At 41.0% G+C, this 15007-nt stretch overlaps 1 protein-coding gene across 3 annotated transcripts in view; it reads right to left on the bottom strand.

Annotated features, from left to right (window-relative positions):
- Positions 1-14993, bottom strand: part of DMGDH (dimethylglycine dehydrogenase) — a 50062-nt gene extending 35069 nt beyond the window's left edge. For all 3 annotated transcript variants that reach the window (XM_048503144.1, XM_048503143.1, XM_048503142.1), the window contains exons 1-5: positions 14188-14993; positions 9116-9287; positions 6624-6722; positions 4825-4989; positions 3861-4065 (exon numbers count right to left, since the gene is read on the bottom strand). In XM_048503144.1, coding sequence (XP_048359101.1) covers positions 3861-4065; positions 4825-4989; positions 6624-6722; positions 9116-9287; positions 14188-14285 — 739 coding nt within the window. In that variant the 5' untranslated portion in view covers positions 14286-14993. The remainder of the gene's footprint in view (positions 1-3860; positions 4066-4824; positions 4990-6623; positions 6723-9115; positions 9288-14187) is intronic.
- Positions 14994-15007: the final 14 nt, after the last annotated feature.

Below are 15007 nucleotides of genomic sequence, written 5' to 3'. Positions count from 1 at the left end.
TATTAGAATAGACTGACTGGAAACAAAATGGAAAATATTTTAGGATAAACAGCAGAAGAAGTTTCATTATTTATTGGCTATGAGACTCAGCTGTGGTGTGGGAATAACCTCACTCAAATGTCACACAGGCCAAAAGCTCACTTTTTGTAGCTTAGGCAAGCCACTCTCCCTCAGCCTCAGCTCTCCATTTGCAGTATGGGCACAATAGTACTGGACTGCATTACAGGGCTGCTGTAAGGACTACAACCACAGAATATATGTGAAGTACTTTGAATATTAAAAACACTATATATTACCGTTGTTGTTATTGTTCTGGCTAGAAAGGCCACTGCTATAAACAGGATTGTTCCTCCTGTTATCAAGGGTATGGAACTTTCACTGAAAGACTCAAGTAAGAACTTGGTTGCCTTGCTGGCTCCTGGAGAAACAGCTTCCAAGAGAAAACTGCTTCTTCCCAGCTATATCTAGTTTGGAAGTTAGTTCCTTATTTGAAGGGACCTGACCTGGCTATGCTGATCTATACTTCAGTATCTTAAGGGTAGATTACTGTAACATGCTCTGCATGGGGCTGCTCCTGAAGACATTCAGAAGACAATCTGGAGGCTGCAGTGTCAGGCCATTTGTTCTTGGCAGCTAACCAACTCCAGTGGTGGCGAACCAGCCCCTCCCATGCTGGCAGGGGCTGATGGGAATTGTAGTCCATGAACATCTGGAGTGCCATAGGTTCGCCACCACAACTAGACCTTGTGAATACTATCACTGGCCATCAATCAGTTTTGGGGTCCAATTCAAGGTGTTAATGCTCATTTTCAAAGTCCTTCATGACATGATGCCTACATACTTGAAGGATCACCTCTCTGTGTATGTTCCCATGAGGTGGCTACATTTTCTCCAACCAGGACCCTCATTGTCTAAAGTGTGTTCTTTAGACACTCCTCTGAAACAGCCTCTCAGAAAATGTCAGGACAGTTCCTACATTTATTTTTATTTATTTATTTGTTCCACTTATATACCGCCCTCCCCCGAGGGGCTCAGGGCGGTTTACAACATTAATACAAACAAGTGGAAAGATAAAAACAATACTAAAAATTAAATTATTAAAATGCAGCGCTCAAATTTCTTAACCACATCCTGGTGACATTGTAAGACACACTATCCCAGATTGCTCAGGCAAACGGGAAATAAACAACCTGTCAGTGGGACCATAAGACATTTTTTAAAATTTGGTTTTATTGTCTTTTAGTGTTTATTGTTTAATCAAAATGTTATTATATTGTGGTTAGTCATTTTGGGTCCTGGGATGCTTGAGAGAGAGGCAGGTTTATAAATATTCAAATAAATAATATTAGTTTTCATTGTATTTGTAATATGATTGTGAACTGTCCCATAATGTATAAGGCTGGGTATAGGGTTAATAAGGAAAACACTCAGCCTAGATTTACTCCTGTGTTCATACACTTAGAATGTATTGAATGACAGTTTTGTAGGGCATTTTGACAATAGCTAAGCTCTGTTCTGTTTGGGACATTGCTGTGGGCACAGAAGCTACAGCACTAGTGGTCAGAGTCCCCTCTTGTCCAATTTTGTTGGCTAAGTTTGTTATTAGTATCTGTTAAAATGGACAGACTGGTTGGTATAGTCCAGTCTAGTACACTTCCAGTGGACTTTTCTTTGTTTGAGAAGGTTTATTATACAGTGGAATGTCGGTTTTCATTGCCTTCTGTTTTCATCGGTTTCGGTTTTAATCGATTTTTTCAGTGAAAAATTTGTCTCAGTTTTCATCGATTTGCCTCAGTTTTCATCGATTTGCAGTAAGGTGCAGGGGTTTGTGGAGAAAAATCACCTGGACAAAGCTGTTGCGGGCCATGTCTGCAACTTGTTTAATGACAATGTCTTGCCTCATTTTAGACAAATAGGCGTCAGAAACAGACCTCTTTGGACAGCTTTCTGGTGCGACATTGGTCCACTGGCTCTGAAGCTGGTGTTATTGTTTGTTACTGTTTTCAGGATTAAACACCATGTTTATTCACCAAAAAATGTGTTTTTTGTATGTTTTTGGAGTGCCTAGAACGGATTAATTGGATTTACATTGATTCCTATGGAAAAGTTTGCCTCGGTTTTCATCGGTTTCGGTTTTAATCGATTCTTTTCAGACGGATTACCAACGAAAACCAAGGTTCCACTGTACTTTTCCTTTGTGACTATGAATGCTTCTTTGAATGAAGAATAAATGCTTTCAGACTTTACTGAAACTATTGTAAGACCCCTATAAAGTTTCACTCAGTACCACAATATCAATGAATTACAAGCCTGTGTCCAATATATAACTCCTAGCCTTGGCTGAGTCCAAAATACTGCAAACAAAGGAAGACATGGGGAACTGAACTTTCCCCACTGCAGCTCACTGTGGCTGGCAAAATTCTGTTTTGGTGGGGAGGGGGTCTGCAGAGAAAGTGAGCAATCAGTAAAAACTGTTTCCTTTCCTTGTTTCACTGGTGCTGCTACTCTAGTGGAAGACTATCTTTAGATCCATCCCTTAAACTAACAAGGGTATTAACCTAGCAATAGGACTGGCATGAGAACTAGTGGTGCATTATTTGGAAAGGAGGATCTGAAAGGAAGAAAAAAGATTTGCTGTTAAGACCATTAGGAAAATGCTCTCATCATAGCTGTGTTTACTTAAGCTGACCCAGGTCATAAATCACTGCCAACTCCAAATGTTCCCTTTGGTTGAACATTAAAGCTAGGCAAGAATTCTTTTGGTTTAATAAGTTATCAAAACAAATGAAAAGTCCTGAAGAGATATCACAGCTTCAACACTAAAAATTAGAATGCTGTTATTTGCAGAGTTGGCAACAAAATGTTATATAACACAGTAAAAACAGTGAAACAACTGCCCCAAAATCAAGGGGATGGATCCTACCAGGTGAACAGGGGAGGAGGGGCTCACTTTGACTGACTACGCTGGGGATCATGAGCTTTGAGCTGTATTCTTTTGGAGAAAATTATTCAAGATTAGATCATCTGTTCTGTATGGATTCTTAAATGTAATTTGAAAGAATTGTGTATGTTTGACTTTGTGGAATGAAACTTGTGTTTTTTCACAAGTATTGATAGCCTGAGGTGCAGAGTGGTTTGGTTTACTTACATCTAGTGCACCTACCCCCCACCCCCCCGCCTTGGTATTTATGGGGGAATCATGAGAGTGGCATATACAAAAGTCAGGTGGTACAGGGATTATAGCAAGGAGGGAACTGGGCAAGACTGAGCAGCTGGTCCAACCCTGTAGCTTTTGTGGACATACCAAAGCCCCTCCATTTAAAGATGGCGACTGTAAGAAGATCTCAGCATTTTTCTACACTGTAACTATTGCACAAAATTTAGAAGGTGAATGTAATTTACCTGAATAAAAAGAATTTGAAAATTATACATAATGCTAAATAAGTGATTCCATAATCCACGATGTGTAGGACTGGAATTGTACACCAGTAAAATCCATTTCATCTCCTTTAAACAAACAAACAAACCATACCTAGGAAGTTTCGTATACTCTAGAACTTGCTTCACATCACAACCCTAAATTATTTATCTGTAAATTATCAGAATCCTAGTAGCATACAGAATACTACTAGCATAAAATGCACAGTATTAGATTTCACAAAAATTCTGACTCTAAAAAATATGCGTGGCATATTCCCGAGGTCATTAACTAGTTGCAAATCATCAATCACTTGCGTCTGCAAAGTATTCATTAAGCATGAATATGCAATCTGCGTTTCGTATGAGCTCACTCATTCTGCAAAGGTTTTTGCTGTTGCAGTTCAGCTTCTAGTGGCATCAAAATATCTTAAATTTCTTACCAGCTGTATTCACAATCCTTTTTGCTTGAATTATTCCATGTGGAGTTTCAACTTCCCACGTTCCATCTGATCGAGATTTTAGATTTGTTACTTCCACCGGATAGTTTAACAGAGCACCATATTTCCTGGCTCCTGTGGCCAAGGCCATAGTGAGTGAATAAGGATCAATATGACCATCTCCAGGATTGTACAAGCCAGCCAAAATCTATGTGGGTAAAACACAACAAAATGAAATCAGCTTCATTCTGTTCATTTCTCATCTATAACTTGACTAAAAATAAGGGAGACGGGAATATTAGAATTTCATAGAACGGGGAATGAGCAGCTGTGGATAATTAGTAGGAAAGAAATGTTCAGAATCCGCCATACAAACAAATTAAATGGCTGAAGATTTCAAAAATGAATCCAAATGAATATTCCATGGTAATTATGTAAATACAGCATTCTTCAGTATAATCAAGGGTGGCAATTGGGCATCATTTTGGTAACTCAGTTCAATAGCAGAAGGATTGAGCCCAAATTTATTTATTTATTAAACAAATTCATGTTGTCCTTTCTTTCAGCGAAGGGAGTAAAAATAGGTATGGTTCATCAATTGTAAAAAAAAAAAATTAAAGGAATTGTTGGGGTGCTGTGTGGTTTCCAGGCTGTATGGCCGTGTTCTAGCAGCATTCTCTCCTGACGTTTCGCCTGCATCTGTGGCTGGCATCTTCAGAGGATCTTCGCCAGCCACAGATGCAGGTGAAACGTCAGGAGAGAATGCTGCTAGAACACGGCCATACAGCCCGGAAACCACACAGCACCCCAGTGATTCCGGCCGTGAAAGCCTTCGACAATACAAAGGAATTGTTAATCCTAAAACCTTTTTCCTTTTCATATAAACCTTGTTCCTACACATGTAAACCTTGTTTACATGTATAATACATTTCACATTGCATTTAAATAAAACAATTACATGTTTTACCTTTTCCATGTTAAATAAAGGGCATATTTCTTGTACTTTCTCTGGCCCAAGAAGATATTGTTCTGCTGGGTGCCACCCAGCACGAGACATTTGGTACTTAAATTCATCCACTCTTGTTGGTGTTGTAGCAATTCTAATACTTCCTGGCTGATGAAACCCCACAGCCTAGTAGGAACAGGAAAAAGATTATCATGTTACAAATACAGAATAGTTCTGAGTAGTATTACTAATCAAGACCGCAACAAAATGTACATTCAGTACAGGCTATAGAGATTTAAAACAGGACTATCATAAACAGCATTCATTTGCAAATATTTCTTTGCATATTTTACAATCCCATTTTGGGTACTACACTAATACATTTTGCAAAAATTGAAAAACCTTTATCATTCAATAAGACAAATTAGTTCAAAGGTCTTTGAAGTGACACCAAAAAAAATCTGAATGAGCTGTTTTGATTATCAAAGAATTTTTTAGACAAGAGATCGATTTAATAAAAGCTCTAACCATTACATGTAATGGCTATGTGACCTGTTTTGCCCCCTGCACAGTTTTATAGGGTGAGCTAATTAGAGAACAGTGACTTGGGTAAGGGTCATCACATATTGACTTCCACCAAGTTTCTCAGCTGACGCTAAAGTTCCTTTGATCTTGCATTACACTTCATAAATTGTAAAGTGGCGATGAACTTTCTCACTGAGCTTTTTGTTTCATCTGCTCCATTCTCCATCAAGGAGTTCAACAACCTTATATATGCTGCTTACAATTTCAGAACTAATCCTATTATATAAAAGGCTAGCTGGGCTGGCAATGACTCACTTCCAGCCAGTTGCCATGCACACATGGCTGGAGGGGGCTTACATAGAATGGGTAAAAAAGAACACAAACAAAACAGCAGAATTCTGCAGTTGCTTATTTTCTCGCGTGCTCACCCTGCTGCTGTCTGAGGAGGAGCAGGCGCAAGCATTGGCCACTCCCTGTGAGTGGGTTGCAACTGCTGGTAGCCATAACTGCATCATTAACTATTGCATGGTAATACAGGCATCCAGGAAGAGGAGCAGGTGTCCAGAAACAGGAGGAGGTGGGAGCTGCTGACACTGGGCCAAGGGGGGTGAAAACGCAAGAGGGGTTGGCCCCCACAGTGGGCGACATTAACCCACCAACAGTTTTTTAGAGCCCGTTGCATTTGTTTATACAACAAGCTTTTCTGCTAGTCATTAAATAACATGGATAGATGGATAGGTTCAGGATGTTTATATGTGCCGAAATACCTTTGCAGGGTTTGGGGGGGGGGCATGTGCTGGATATTGAAAGAGAGCTTGATTGATTGGTCTTCTTTATGTTTAGCCCACACGTCCTTCATAGACCTCATGGTGGTGGAAAGTGCTTTCAAGTTACGACCCTGTAAAGCACAGGTGTCAAACTCGCGGCCCTCCTGATGTTCATGAACTACAATTCCCATCAGCCCTTGCCAGTATAGCCAATGCTCATGTTGGGAGGGACTGATGGGAATTGTAGTTCATGAACATCTGGAGGGCTGTGAGTTTGACACCCCTGAGTTTTCAAGGGAAGAGATGTTCAGAGATGGTATGCCATGATCTGGCTCTGTGTAGCAAAACCCTGGACTTCCTTGGTAGACTCCCATGCAAATACTAACCAGAACCGACCTTGATCATGTGGCCTAGTGATGAAAAATCTTGAATGCCACTGCTGTACATCAGGCTGGCTCATATAGGAAACATGTTGTGTAGCATAACATAGTTCACAAAACTAGTATCAATACAACTGAAGTTATTCACCTGTCCTGTCTCTTCTTCTAATTGTTCATAAAGCTTGATGCTGTAGTGATGAATTTTCTTCAGATTTATTCCAGGATGAAAATATGTTGTCAAACCTGCCTTTCAAAAGGAACCACCAAACAAATAAAATAAAGATATTTTAAGATGTGTTTTTGTTCTTTCACTCAGGCTATTGATTACCATCATAGCACCCATAAGCAACACAAGTTTCCTGATGGCGGCTTCCCCACAGCAAAGAGTTATAGAACAGCAACCAAACTATAGAGAAATTCCACCAGCATAAGCAGCTTCTAGTATAGGAAGGGCCGTAGGCTTACCCTGTCCCATTAGTTCATAGGAACTGAGAAGTTGTATTAGAATACAAGTGTTCCCAATTCTAAAATTTACTATTCCAGAGCATTCTCTCCACCTAATGTTAACTTTCAATTCTAATCTAATCTAGTAGGTTTAAAAAGTGACGTGTTTCACTGACTGATGAAGTAATATTTAACTGATAAGGTATTGTGTAAATTGTGCGTAATAGAGCAAGGTCAGGGCTAAATTGTAGATCCATGGCCAGATCTGCCACTGATCTTTAAAAAACAGTGGCAGCAGGGTAGAAGGGTCATCAAGGAAATTTTTTCCCATTTTAGTTAATTTCACTATTAAAACAAGAACTATCTGGGCTGCAATTATCATTGGCAGGAAAAGACATCAGGAAAACAGATGATTAACATGTAGCTTTGCCTACAGTTCACCCTCAACCCGAAGGCTTATTCCTATCTATCTGTAGTGCTGTGTTTGTCTTAACACTTAAGCTATCTGATTTTTAACTATACTTCTATCCTATGTTTGTAGTCCTCAGTAAATTCCTATTACTGCAGAAATGTGTTGAGCAATACAAGACTTTGCAAGACACACTGTGTCAGATGTTTTGGACAAGTCTCCAATGTGCTTATAAGTCCTTTATTATTCATGTCTGTACCCACCTGGAATTTGAACCTGGGTTGACACACTCTGCAAATTACTCTTTAATTCTTCTTAAAAAAAACTTTTGAATTATGTTATTTTTATGAAGCCTTCCCAGCAGTGTCACAAACATTTACAGTACTATGTGAATGTATATAACGATTATAAATGTATACCACCTGCTAATACATGCTACATAATAGCTGTATCCATCTTTATTACCGTGATCACCCCTGAATGACACATTGATCTGCTATCTTGAGTTACTCTGTAACAGCTGCTGACAACTGCTTCTTCTTGGTAACTTGGTACAGTTTGCGTAATATGGATCCACTTACTGGCCCCCTAATCCCTCTAGATATTCCAGAGCAGAATGTCTTGATAGAATATAAATAGGTTGTTTTCCTGTAAGGGCCATGGTCAGTACATGGGAGGTGCTGTGCTTATTTTTCTTTTACAGTAGTATGAGAGTTATCATCTTATGACAAAACCTGATTCTCTGAAGATGCCAGCCACAGATGCAGGCGAAACGTCAGGAGAGAATGCTGCTAGAACACGGCCATACAGCCCGGAAACCACACAGCACCCCAGTGATTCCAGCCGTGAAAGCCTTCAACAATACATAAAACCTGACAATCTTACCGAGACAAAGATCTAACTACAATAACACCATAATTCAAATTTATAAAATTTATATGCCAGCTTTTCAAAGACAACAATGGGGACCTGCCATTTCAAATCAGGTTTTGCATCATGTCACCTTCTCACGTTACTTATTTAAAAAGTTATTAAACTTTTGCCCCTAAATCTGGCCTGACACCAATTGGGCACCCTATGAAAACTGAATGAGTTTGTCTGGATTCCATATTGCAGTGACAACATTTTCGATAGCCACTCTGTCCAAAAATGCAATTTCTTACCATCACACCAAGTCTGGCTATTTAACACAGGTTCAGCTGTATGGCACTTTCCACTGCATTTTCAAACAGAAATGGCTCAAATGACTCTCTATACCTATAATAACTATTGTTGTAACAGGGGAAAGTGGGATATTCTGCACAACACATAAACCTTCATCCGGGAACCAGGTAATAAAATCCTCTTGTTACATGCGGGAAGGGAACTGCCCCTGTTTATGAAGACTGATGAGGGGAAGAGCAGGACAACCATTTGCTACACTGTTAGGAAGAGCCAGTAGATTACTTTTACTATCATGACCTGGAACCCTAAAAACCAGCAGTGCACACCATGAGACAACTTGTTAAAGTTCAGGTCCCTGCAAATAGACACCCCAGGTGCTCATGCACTAAGAGAGTGGAAGCCAGGGAGGGCCACATAGTTGAACGATCAAGACAATAATTACAAGAGAGCACTTTATGGAACAGTTATGAATTAGCTTACAGTGCAGTCCTATACGGAGTTACTCCATTCTAAGCTTTCTGATGAAATCAGTGGGCTTAGAATGGAGTAACTCTGTATAATATTGTACCATAAAAATCTTATGGAACAAGATTCCGTTTACTAGGTAAGAACTGTTTGCTTACTGCATGCCAAGTTGACCCAGCAGTAAGTTCAGATTTTTCTAAAAGAACCACGTCCTTCACGCCAGCCTTTGCCAGGTGGTAGGCAAGACTCACACCAACACAACCGCCGCCAATAATGACTGTGTCTGCTGCATCTTTCCATCTTGCTTCTAGAGAAGTTGGTTTTTCTTTCCTGGGAAGAATATAGAAAATAAAATGCTTGGTTTTCCCCTTCTTATGAAGTTAAACTAAAACCTTGCGGTACAAATATTTTACACAAAATTGTCAGCTAGGTTTCCCACCTGCTGTATTTCAAGGGACTATTTGTTATGTGCTTAGCTCAGAAATATCCATAGAAAAAAAAACATAGCACAGTAACAGAAGGATTCCACAGAAGGCTTCAGGTGGCTAGCCTAGTCGACATTAACATTTTATACAAGTAGCTGCCTCAGGAGGAATAGTGAGAAGTAGGAATAAATAAGGAGAGATCCCTGCCTCAATAATGCAAGATCACTGAGCACTGAAACAGATAAAGAGTTCTTTGAGGGTGTAAACAGGCATGTGGATAAGGGGGAACCAGTGGACATTGTCTACTTGGATTTCCAAAAGGCTTTTGACAAAGTTCCTCACCAAAGATTATTGAGAAAACTCAGCAATGAAGGAATAAGAGGGGAAGTCCTCCTATGGATTAAAAACTGGTTGAGGAACAGGAAGCAAAGGGTGGGTGTAAGTGGGAAGTTCTCACAATGGAGAGATGTAGGGAGTGGTGTCCCCCAAGGATCCATTTTGGGACCAGTGCTCTTTAACCCATTCATAAATGATCTGAAAGTAGGGGTGGGTAGCGTGGTGGCCAAGTTTGCGGATGATACCAAATTATGTAGGGTGGTGAGAACCACAAAGGATTGCAAAGAGCTCCAAGCAGACCTTGGTAAATTAGGTGAGTGGGCTAAGAAATGGCAAATGCAGTTCAATGTAGCAAAATTTAAAGTGATGCACATAGGGGCAAAAAATCCAAACTTCACATACATGCTACAGGGATCAGTGCTATCAGTCACAGACCAGGAAAGGGATTTGGGCGTCTTAGTTGATAGTTCATGGGAATGTCAACTCAATGCATGGCAGCTGTGAAAAAGGCAAACTATGCTGGGGATCATTAGGAAAGGAATTGATAATAAAACTGCAAAGATTGTCATGCCCTTATATAAAGCAGTGGTACGACCGCACTTGGAGTACTGTGTTCAGTTCTGGTCGCCACATCTCAAAAAGGATATCAAAGAGATAGAAAAAGTGCAGAGAAGGGCAATGAGGATGATTGAGGGATTGGAGCACCTTCCTTATGAGGAGAGGCTGCAGTATTTGGGAGTCTTTAGTTTGCAGAGGAGACATCTGAGGGGGGATATGATTGAAGTCTATAAAATTATGCATGGGGTAGAAAATGTTGACAGAGAGAAATTTTTCTCTCTTTCTCACAATACTAGAACCAGGGGGCATTCATTGAAAATGCTGGGGGGAAGAATTAGGACTAATAAAAGGAAACACTTCTTCACGCAACGTGTGATTGGCGTTTGGAATATGCTGCCACAGGAGGTGGTGATGGCCACTAACCTGGATAGCTTTAAAAGGGGCTTGGACAGATTTATGGAGGAGAAGTCGATCTATGGCTACCAATCTTGATCCTTGATCTGAGATTGCAAATGCCTTAGCAGACCAGGTGCTGAGGAGCAACAGCAGCAGAAGGCCATTGCTTTCACATCCTGCATGAGAGCTCCCAAAGGTACCTGGTGGGCCACTGCGAGTAGAAGAGTGCTGGACTAAGATGGACTCTGGTCTGATCCAGCTGGCTTGTTCTTATGTTCTTAAATACCTTCCAGCTGACTTAGTCTTAAACTACAGCAGATCCCCTGTGCAAGCTCTGGGTGATAATTTACCTATGTCTACCAGGCAGACTATGTTTACACAGTGATTTTACGTTGCCTTCCCTTCCCCAATTGTCTATACTTTACCCCCAGCAAGCTGGATAGTTGTTTTACTGATCTCAGAAAGATGGAAGCCAGAATCAACCTTGATCCGGCTGCCTGAAACTGACTTCCATCAGGATCGATTTCAGATTATGAGCAAAGCTTTGTTTGCAGTACTGCACCTTATGACCCTGTGTCATGCGGCTACTGCCCTGTATCTTAGTTCATCTAGTATATATTTACATATATCCTAAGGGAATCAAATGCAATATCTATTATTGCAGTGGATCTAAAAAGTTGTACTATTATCACAAAATTTATGCAGCATGAACATTTCTTTTATTATTTACTTGTTTATAATGTGTCTTTCCCACATGGACTCAGGGTAGATTACACATAATAAATCAGTATCATTCACAAAATGGGACATTTAATGACAAATGCATTAAGATATTAGAAGTCTGGAACCACCAGAAAGAAACAGAAGCATGGCATAAGTATTAACATGACACATTAAGCAGCACAGAAATTACAGAATGGGATCCTACTTTACATACATGATATACAGCAATAAAAACAAGTCCCAAGCATTTACCCAAGTAAGTTCATGAAACCATTTTTACTATGCAGTCTTATGACTCACGCAGAAAAGCCCTCTTGAATAATTCAGTTTTGCATAGTTTGTAAAAGATCAAGAGTGTAAAGGGTGTGGCTTGGGGTGTGTGTGTGTTGGAAGGTGTGGCTTGGGGTGGGGGTGTGTTGGAAGGTGTGATTTAGGGTGAAATGGCATTAATATGCATAGTCTATCTAGCTCCCAATAACAGCCAAGCTGAAACCAAGTGGAGTTTCCAAATTGATTTTGAGAAACCAATTTGCAGTACATGACAGAAGTCTAGTCTCGATGTAAGTGTCTGGGGGGCCAGGTCAGGCATATCAAGGTACAAGACCATTTAATGGGCTAGGCAGAGTTGCAAGAAAGTCTTTTTTGCTGTTGCATTAAGTTACTTTTCCAGTAAAAAAGCTGGATCCAGTATGACCCCAATGCTTTTAACTGAGTTAGCAAGGGTCAGTTGAACTCTATCAAAACTGGGGAGAATAATGTTCTTCAATGCCTTTGCAACCAGCATTACTTCTGTCTTGTCAGAGTTTAGTTTCAATTTGTTCACTTTTAGTCAGTTAACCACCAAGGCCAGGCAGCAATTTGGGACCTTTACTACATCACTGGATGTTTGGGATATGGGCTATAAAGCCAAATATAATAAACATATTGATGACAACATATTGATGTGCATGGGTACAGCCAGAATGCACAATGTTTCTCCATACAACTATGATTTAAACAATGATGGCAGGTGAACTAGACTCCAAATCGGTATTTAGAGGCAAAGCATCAACAGTGTCAACAAAGCATCAAAGTACTATCATACTTCTTCTCTGACATTATGTGATCCAGGGAAGAAAATCAACAATTCTGAAATCGGTTTTCCCAAACTTCCAGTCATCACTGTAAAGTACATATAGTTTTCTGTTTTTCTGCAAATAACAAACCAAAACTAATGAACTCCTTTGGTAATCTCCAAAGAAATTAACTTGTTTTAATTGATAGATGATGCAGCATATAGTCTAGAACAGCAATTTTGATTGACCTGATGGTTCTTAATAAAAGAACATTTCAAAGAAACTCCAGTGCTTGAATTACAGAAAGTCAACTACAGCAGTACATTTCAACGTGCCAATGGAAGATACAGATACAACTACTACCTGGACCTCGGTTTCTGTTGTCTTGGTGAACGCAGCTGTTACACAGAGGAAACACTTGTTGTCTTGGCTAAAGCCGCATTTAAGTATTCAAATCCTGTAATTTTTGCTAAAAGAAAGTCAATTCCTCCCTGGATGGGCTTGCAGATTTTAAAATATGCCAACCATCAATGATGCCTCCTCCTCCACTGGACTTATCAAGAAGGGTTCATTTATTTGAAAGTATGGAGGCCATTCTTCTGTCTCCATTCTTAAGGGGGAACTTGGTTGATTCTTTCAGTGGCCAACTGCCGATTATATCCAAAAGCCTACTAGAGATATTCTGCCATTATAAAACTTACATTTTCTTTCTTCGTGCTTATGTACAGTATTTTATACTTCTCTGATTTTTTATATAATGCAGCAATACACACTAAGCAAGATTCCTAGATGTGGTGACCCCTTGAGATCAGTAAACAGCTATGCATCCCAGAGGTAGAGATGAGAAACTTAAGTGTGATTTCCTGTTTTCAAAATCCAGTTGGATGGATGGTCTAAGAATGGATCAAGGGTGCCTCTTCTTTTACACAAGACTACAGAATTTCAGCTTCAGACATTCTGATGTGTTAGTTCACATGGATGTATGGGTATGTCATTTAAAGGATTTTTTAAAGCTAAGATTAAGATAGGGGTTGGAATGGAAGGTGCTTCCTTAAGACTCCCGCCACTAAAAAATAAATAGTTGGCCTGTAAGTGGTGGTGGTGGTGGTGGTGGAAAGTACCCTCAAATCTGAGCCACCTTTGAGCCATGGGGTTTTCAAGGCAAAAGATGAACAGACATGGTTAGTTGCCTGCCTCTGTATAGTAACCCTGCTGGACCTTTTTGGTAGGCTCCCATGAAACCAGGGCCAACTCTGATTAGCAAACAGCCTCTGGTAGGTCAGCAGATGCACATTTACAATAAATCTTCGGAATCAGTGTCAGGGTGATCTATGACTGTAGGTCTTCTTGATAGCTATATAACATAGCCGAGAGCCCCTTTTCAGTCTTTTTCCAGTCTAGCACCAATGACCACTACCTCACTATACAAATGCAGGTTTAAGCAGATCAAAAGCCGTTTGGGAACTTCCATAACGAGCAGGACTACTGAGAGTCCCCATGAGCCCTCCCACGCCCCCATTTCCAAGCCTTTAGAATCAATTTCAACTTCCCGCATTATCAAGTCCGCACGGTTTATCGCCATGTCTAGAATTGCTGCGCGTTCATGCTTCTTTGCCCTCCCGATTTTTTTCATTTATTCATTCCAGCAGGGAATCGGGGCACGCATAAAAATGCAAAACCCGAGTACGGAATGAAGAACGCGGTCAGACAGTAACTGGAGGCAAAATCCGGACTCACCAACTCTCGGAGCTGAAGCCGCGGGCGAAGAGGAGCGCACCGGCGGGCTGCCCCCGGCACAGGTTTGGCGGGAGCAGCCTCAGGGCTTCGCGGAGCATGGCCTCCTCCCGGTCTGGCAGAAGATTTGCCAGCAGCAGCCCAGAAAGCCAGAGAGAGAAGCCGCCCTTCGCGTCCTCCTCGTTTGCAATGCTGGAGCCAGCGAGCAACCTCCGCAGCTAAGTGGATCCGCCCCTCTCTGGAGCGCCTTGGGCACTGGGGTCTGCCAGAGCAGTCCGAGGGAGGAGGTTTCCCCTAACGTTAGAGTACAGGAGGTTATTCAGGATATAAAAGCCAACGTCTTTCTTTTGGCCCAGCCCAGGGCCTGCGGTCATAGCATTTATCTCGACTGTTCTGCAATGCTGGAAACAATCTTTGCGCAGGAAATGCGCGCAGCGCAGCGCGCTGAAGAGTTCGTCCAAACTAAGCACATCGTGTGGAGTAACAAGTGGAGTGAACTCTGCTAACAGATAACGGGCCCGAAAGGGAAAGGATGCATTTTGGAAAAATTGATCTCAAAAATAAAGAAACTGCTAATCTACCACTAGAATATTCTCGTTTATAGTATGTGAATCTATTATTTCCGTGATGGCACCAGCGTGTAGTATGGAAGGTTGGACCGGAATACACCTTTGAAACCGAGAACATCTGACAGTGTTTTCGAAAGCAGCGAGGCAAGCTGTTGGTTTGGGCCACGGTGTGGTTAAGAGACTCCTGTTTTCGCTCACTCCCTTCCCTTCGCAGCCAAACCCAGCTGCAACAAGAGGGCAAAACACATAACCGC

This window comes from Sphaerodactylus townsendi, linkage group LG07 (assembly GCF_021028975.2).
Source record: "Sphaerodactylus townsendi isolate TG3544 linkage group LG07, MPM_Stown_v2.3, whole genome shotgun sequence".
NCBI classification, from domain to species: domain Eukaryota; kingdom Metazoa; phylum Chordata; class Lepidosauria; order Squamata; family Sphaerodactylidae; genus Sphaerodactylus; species Sphaerodactylus townsendi.
This window is presented reverse-complemented; position numbering and strand designations above follow the sequence as displayed.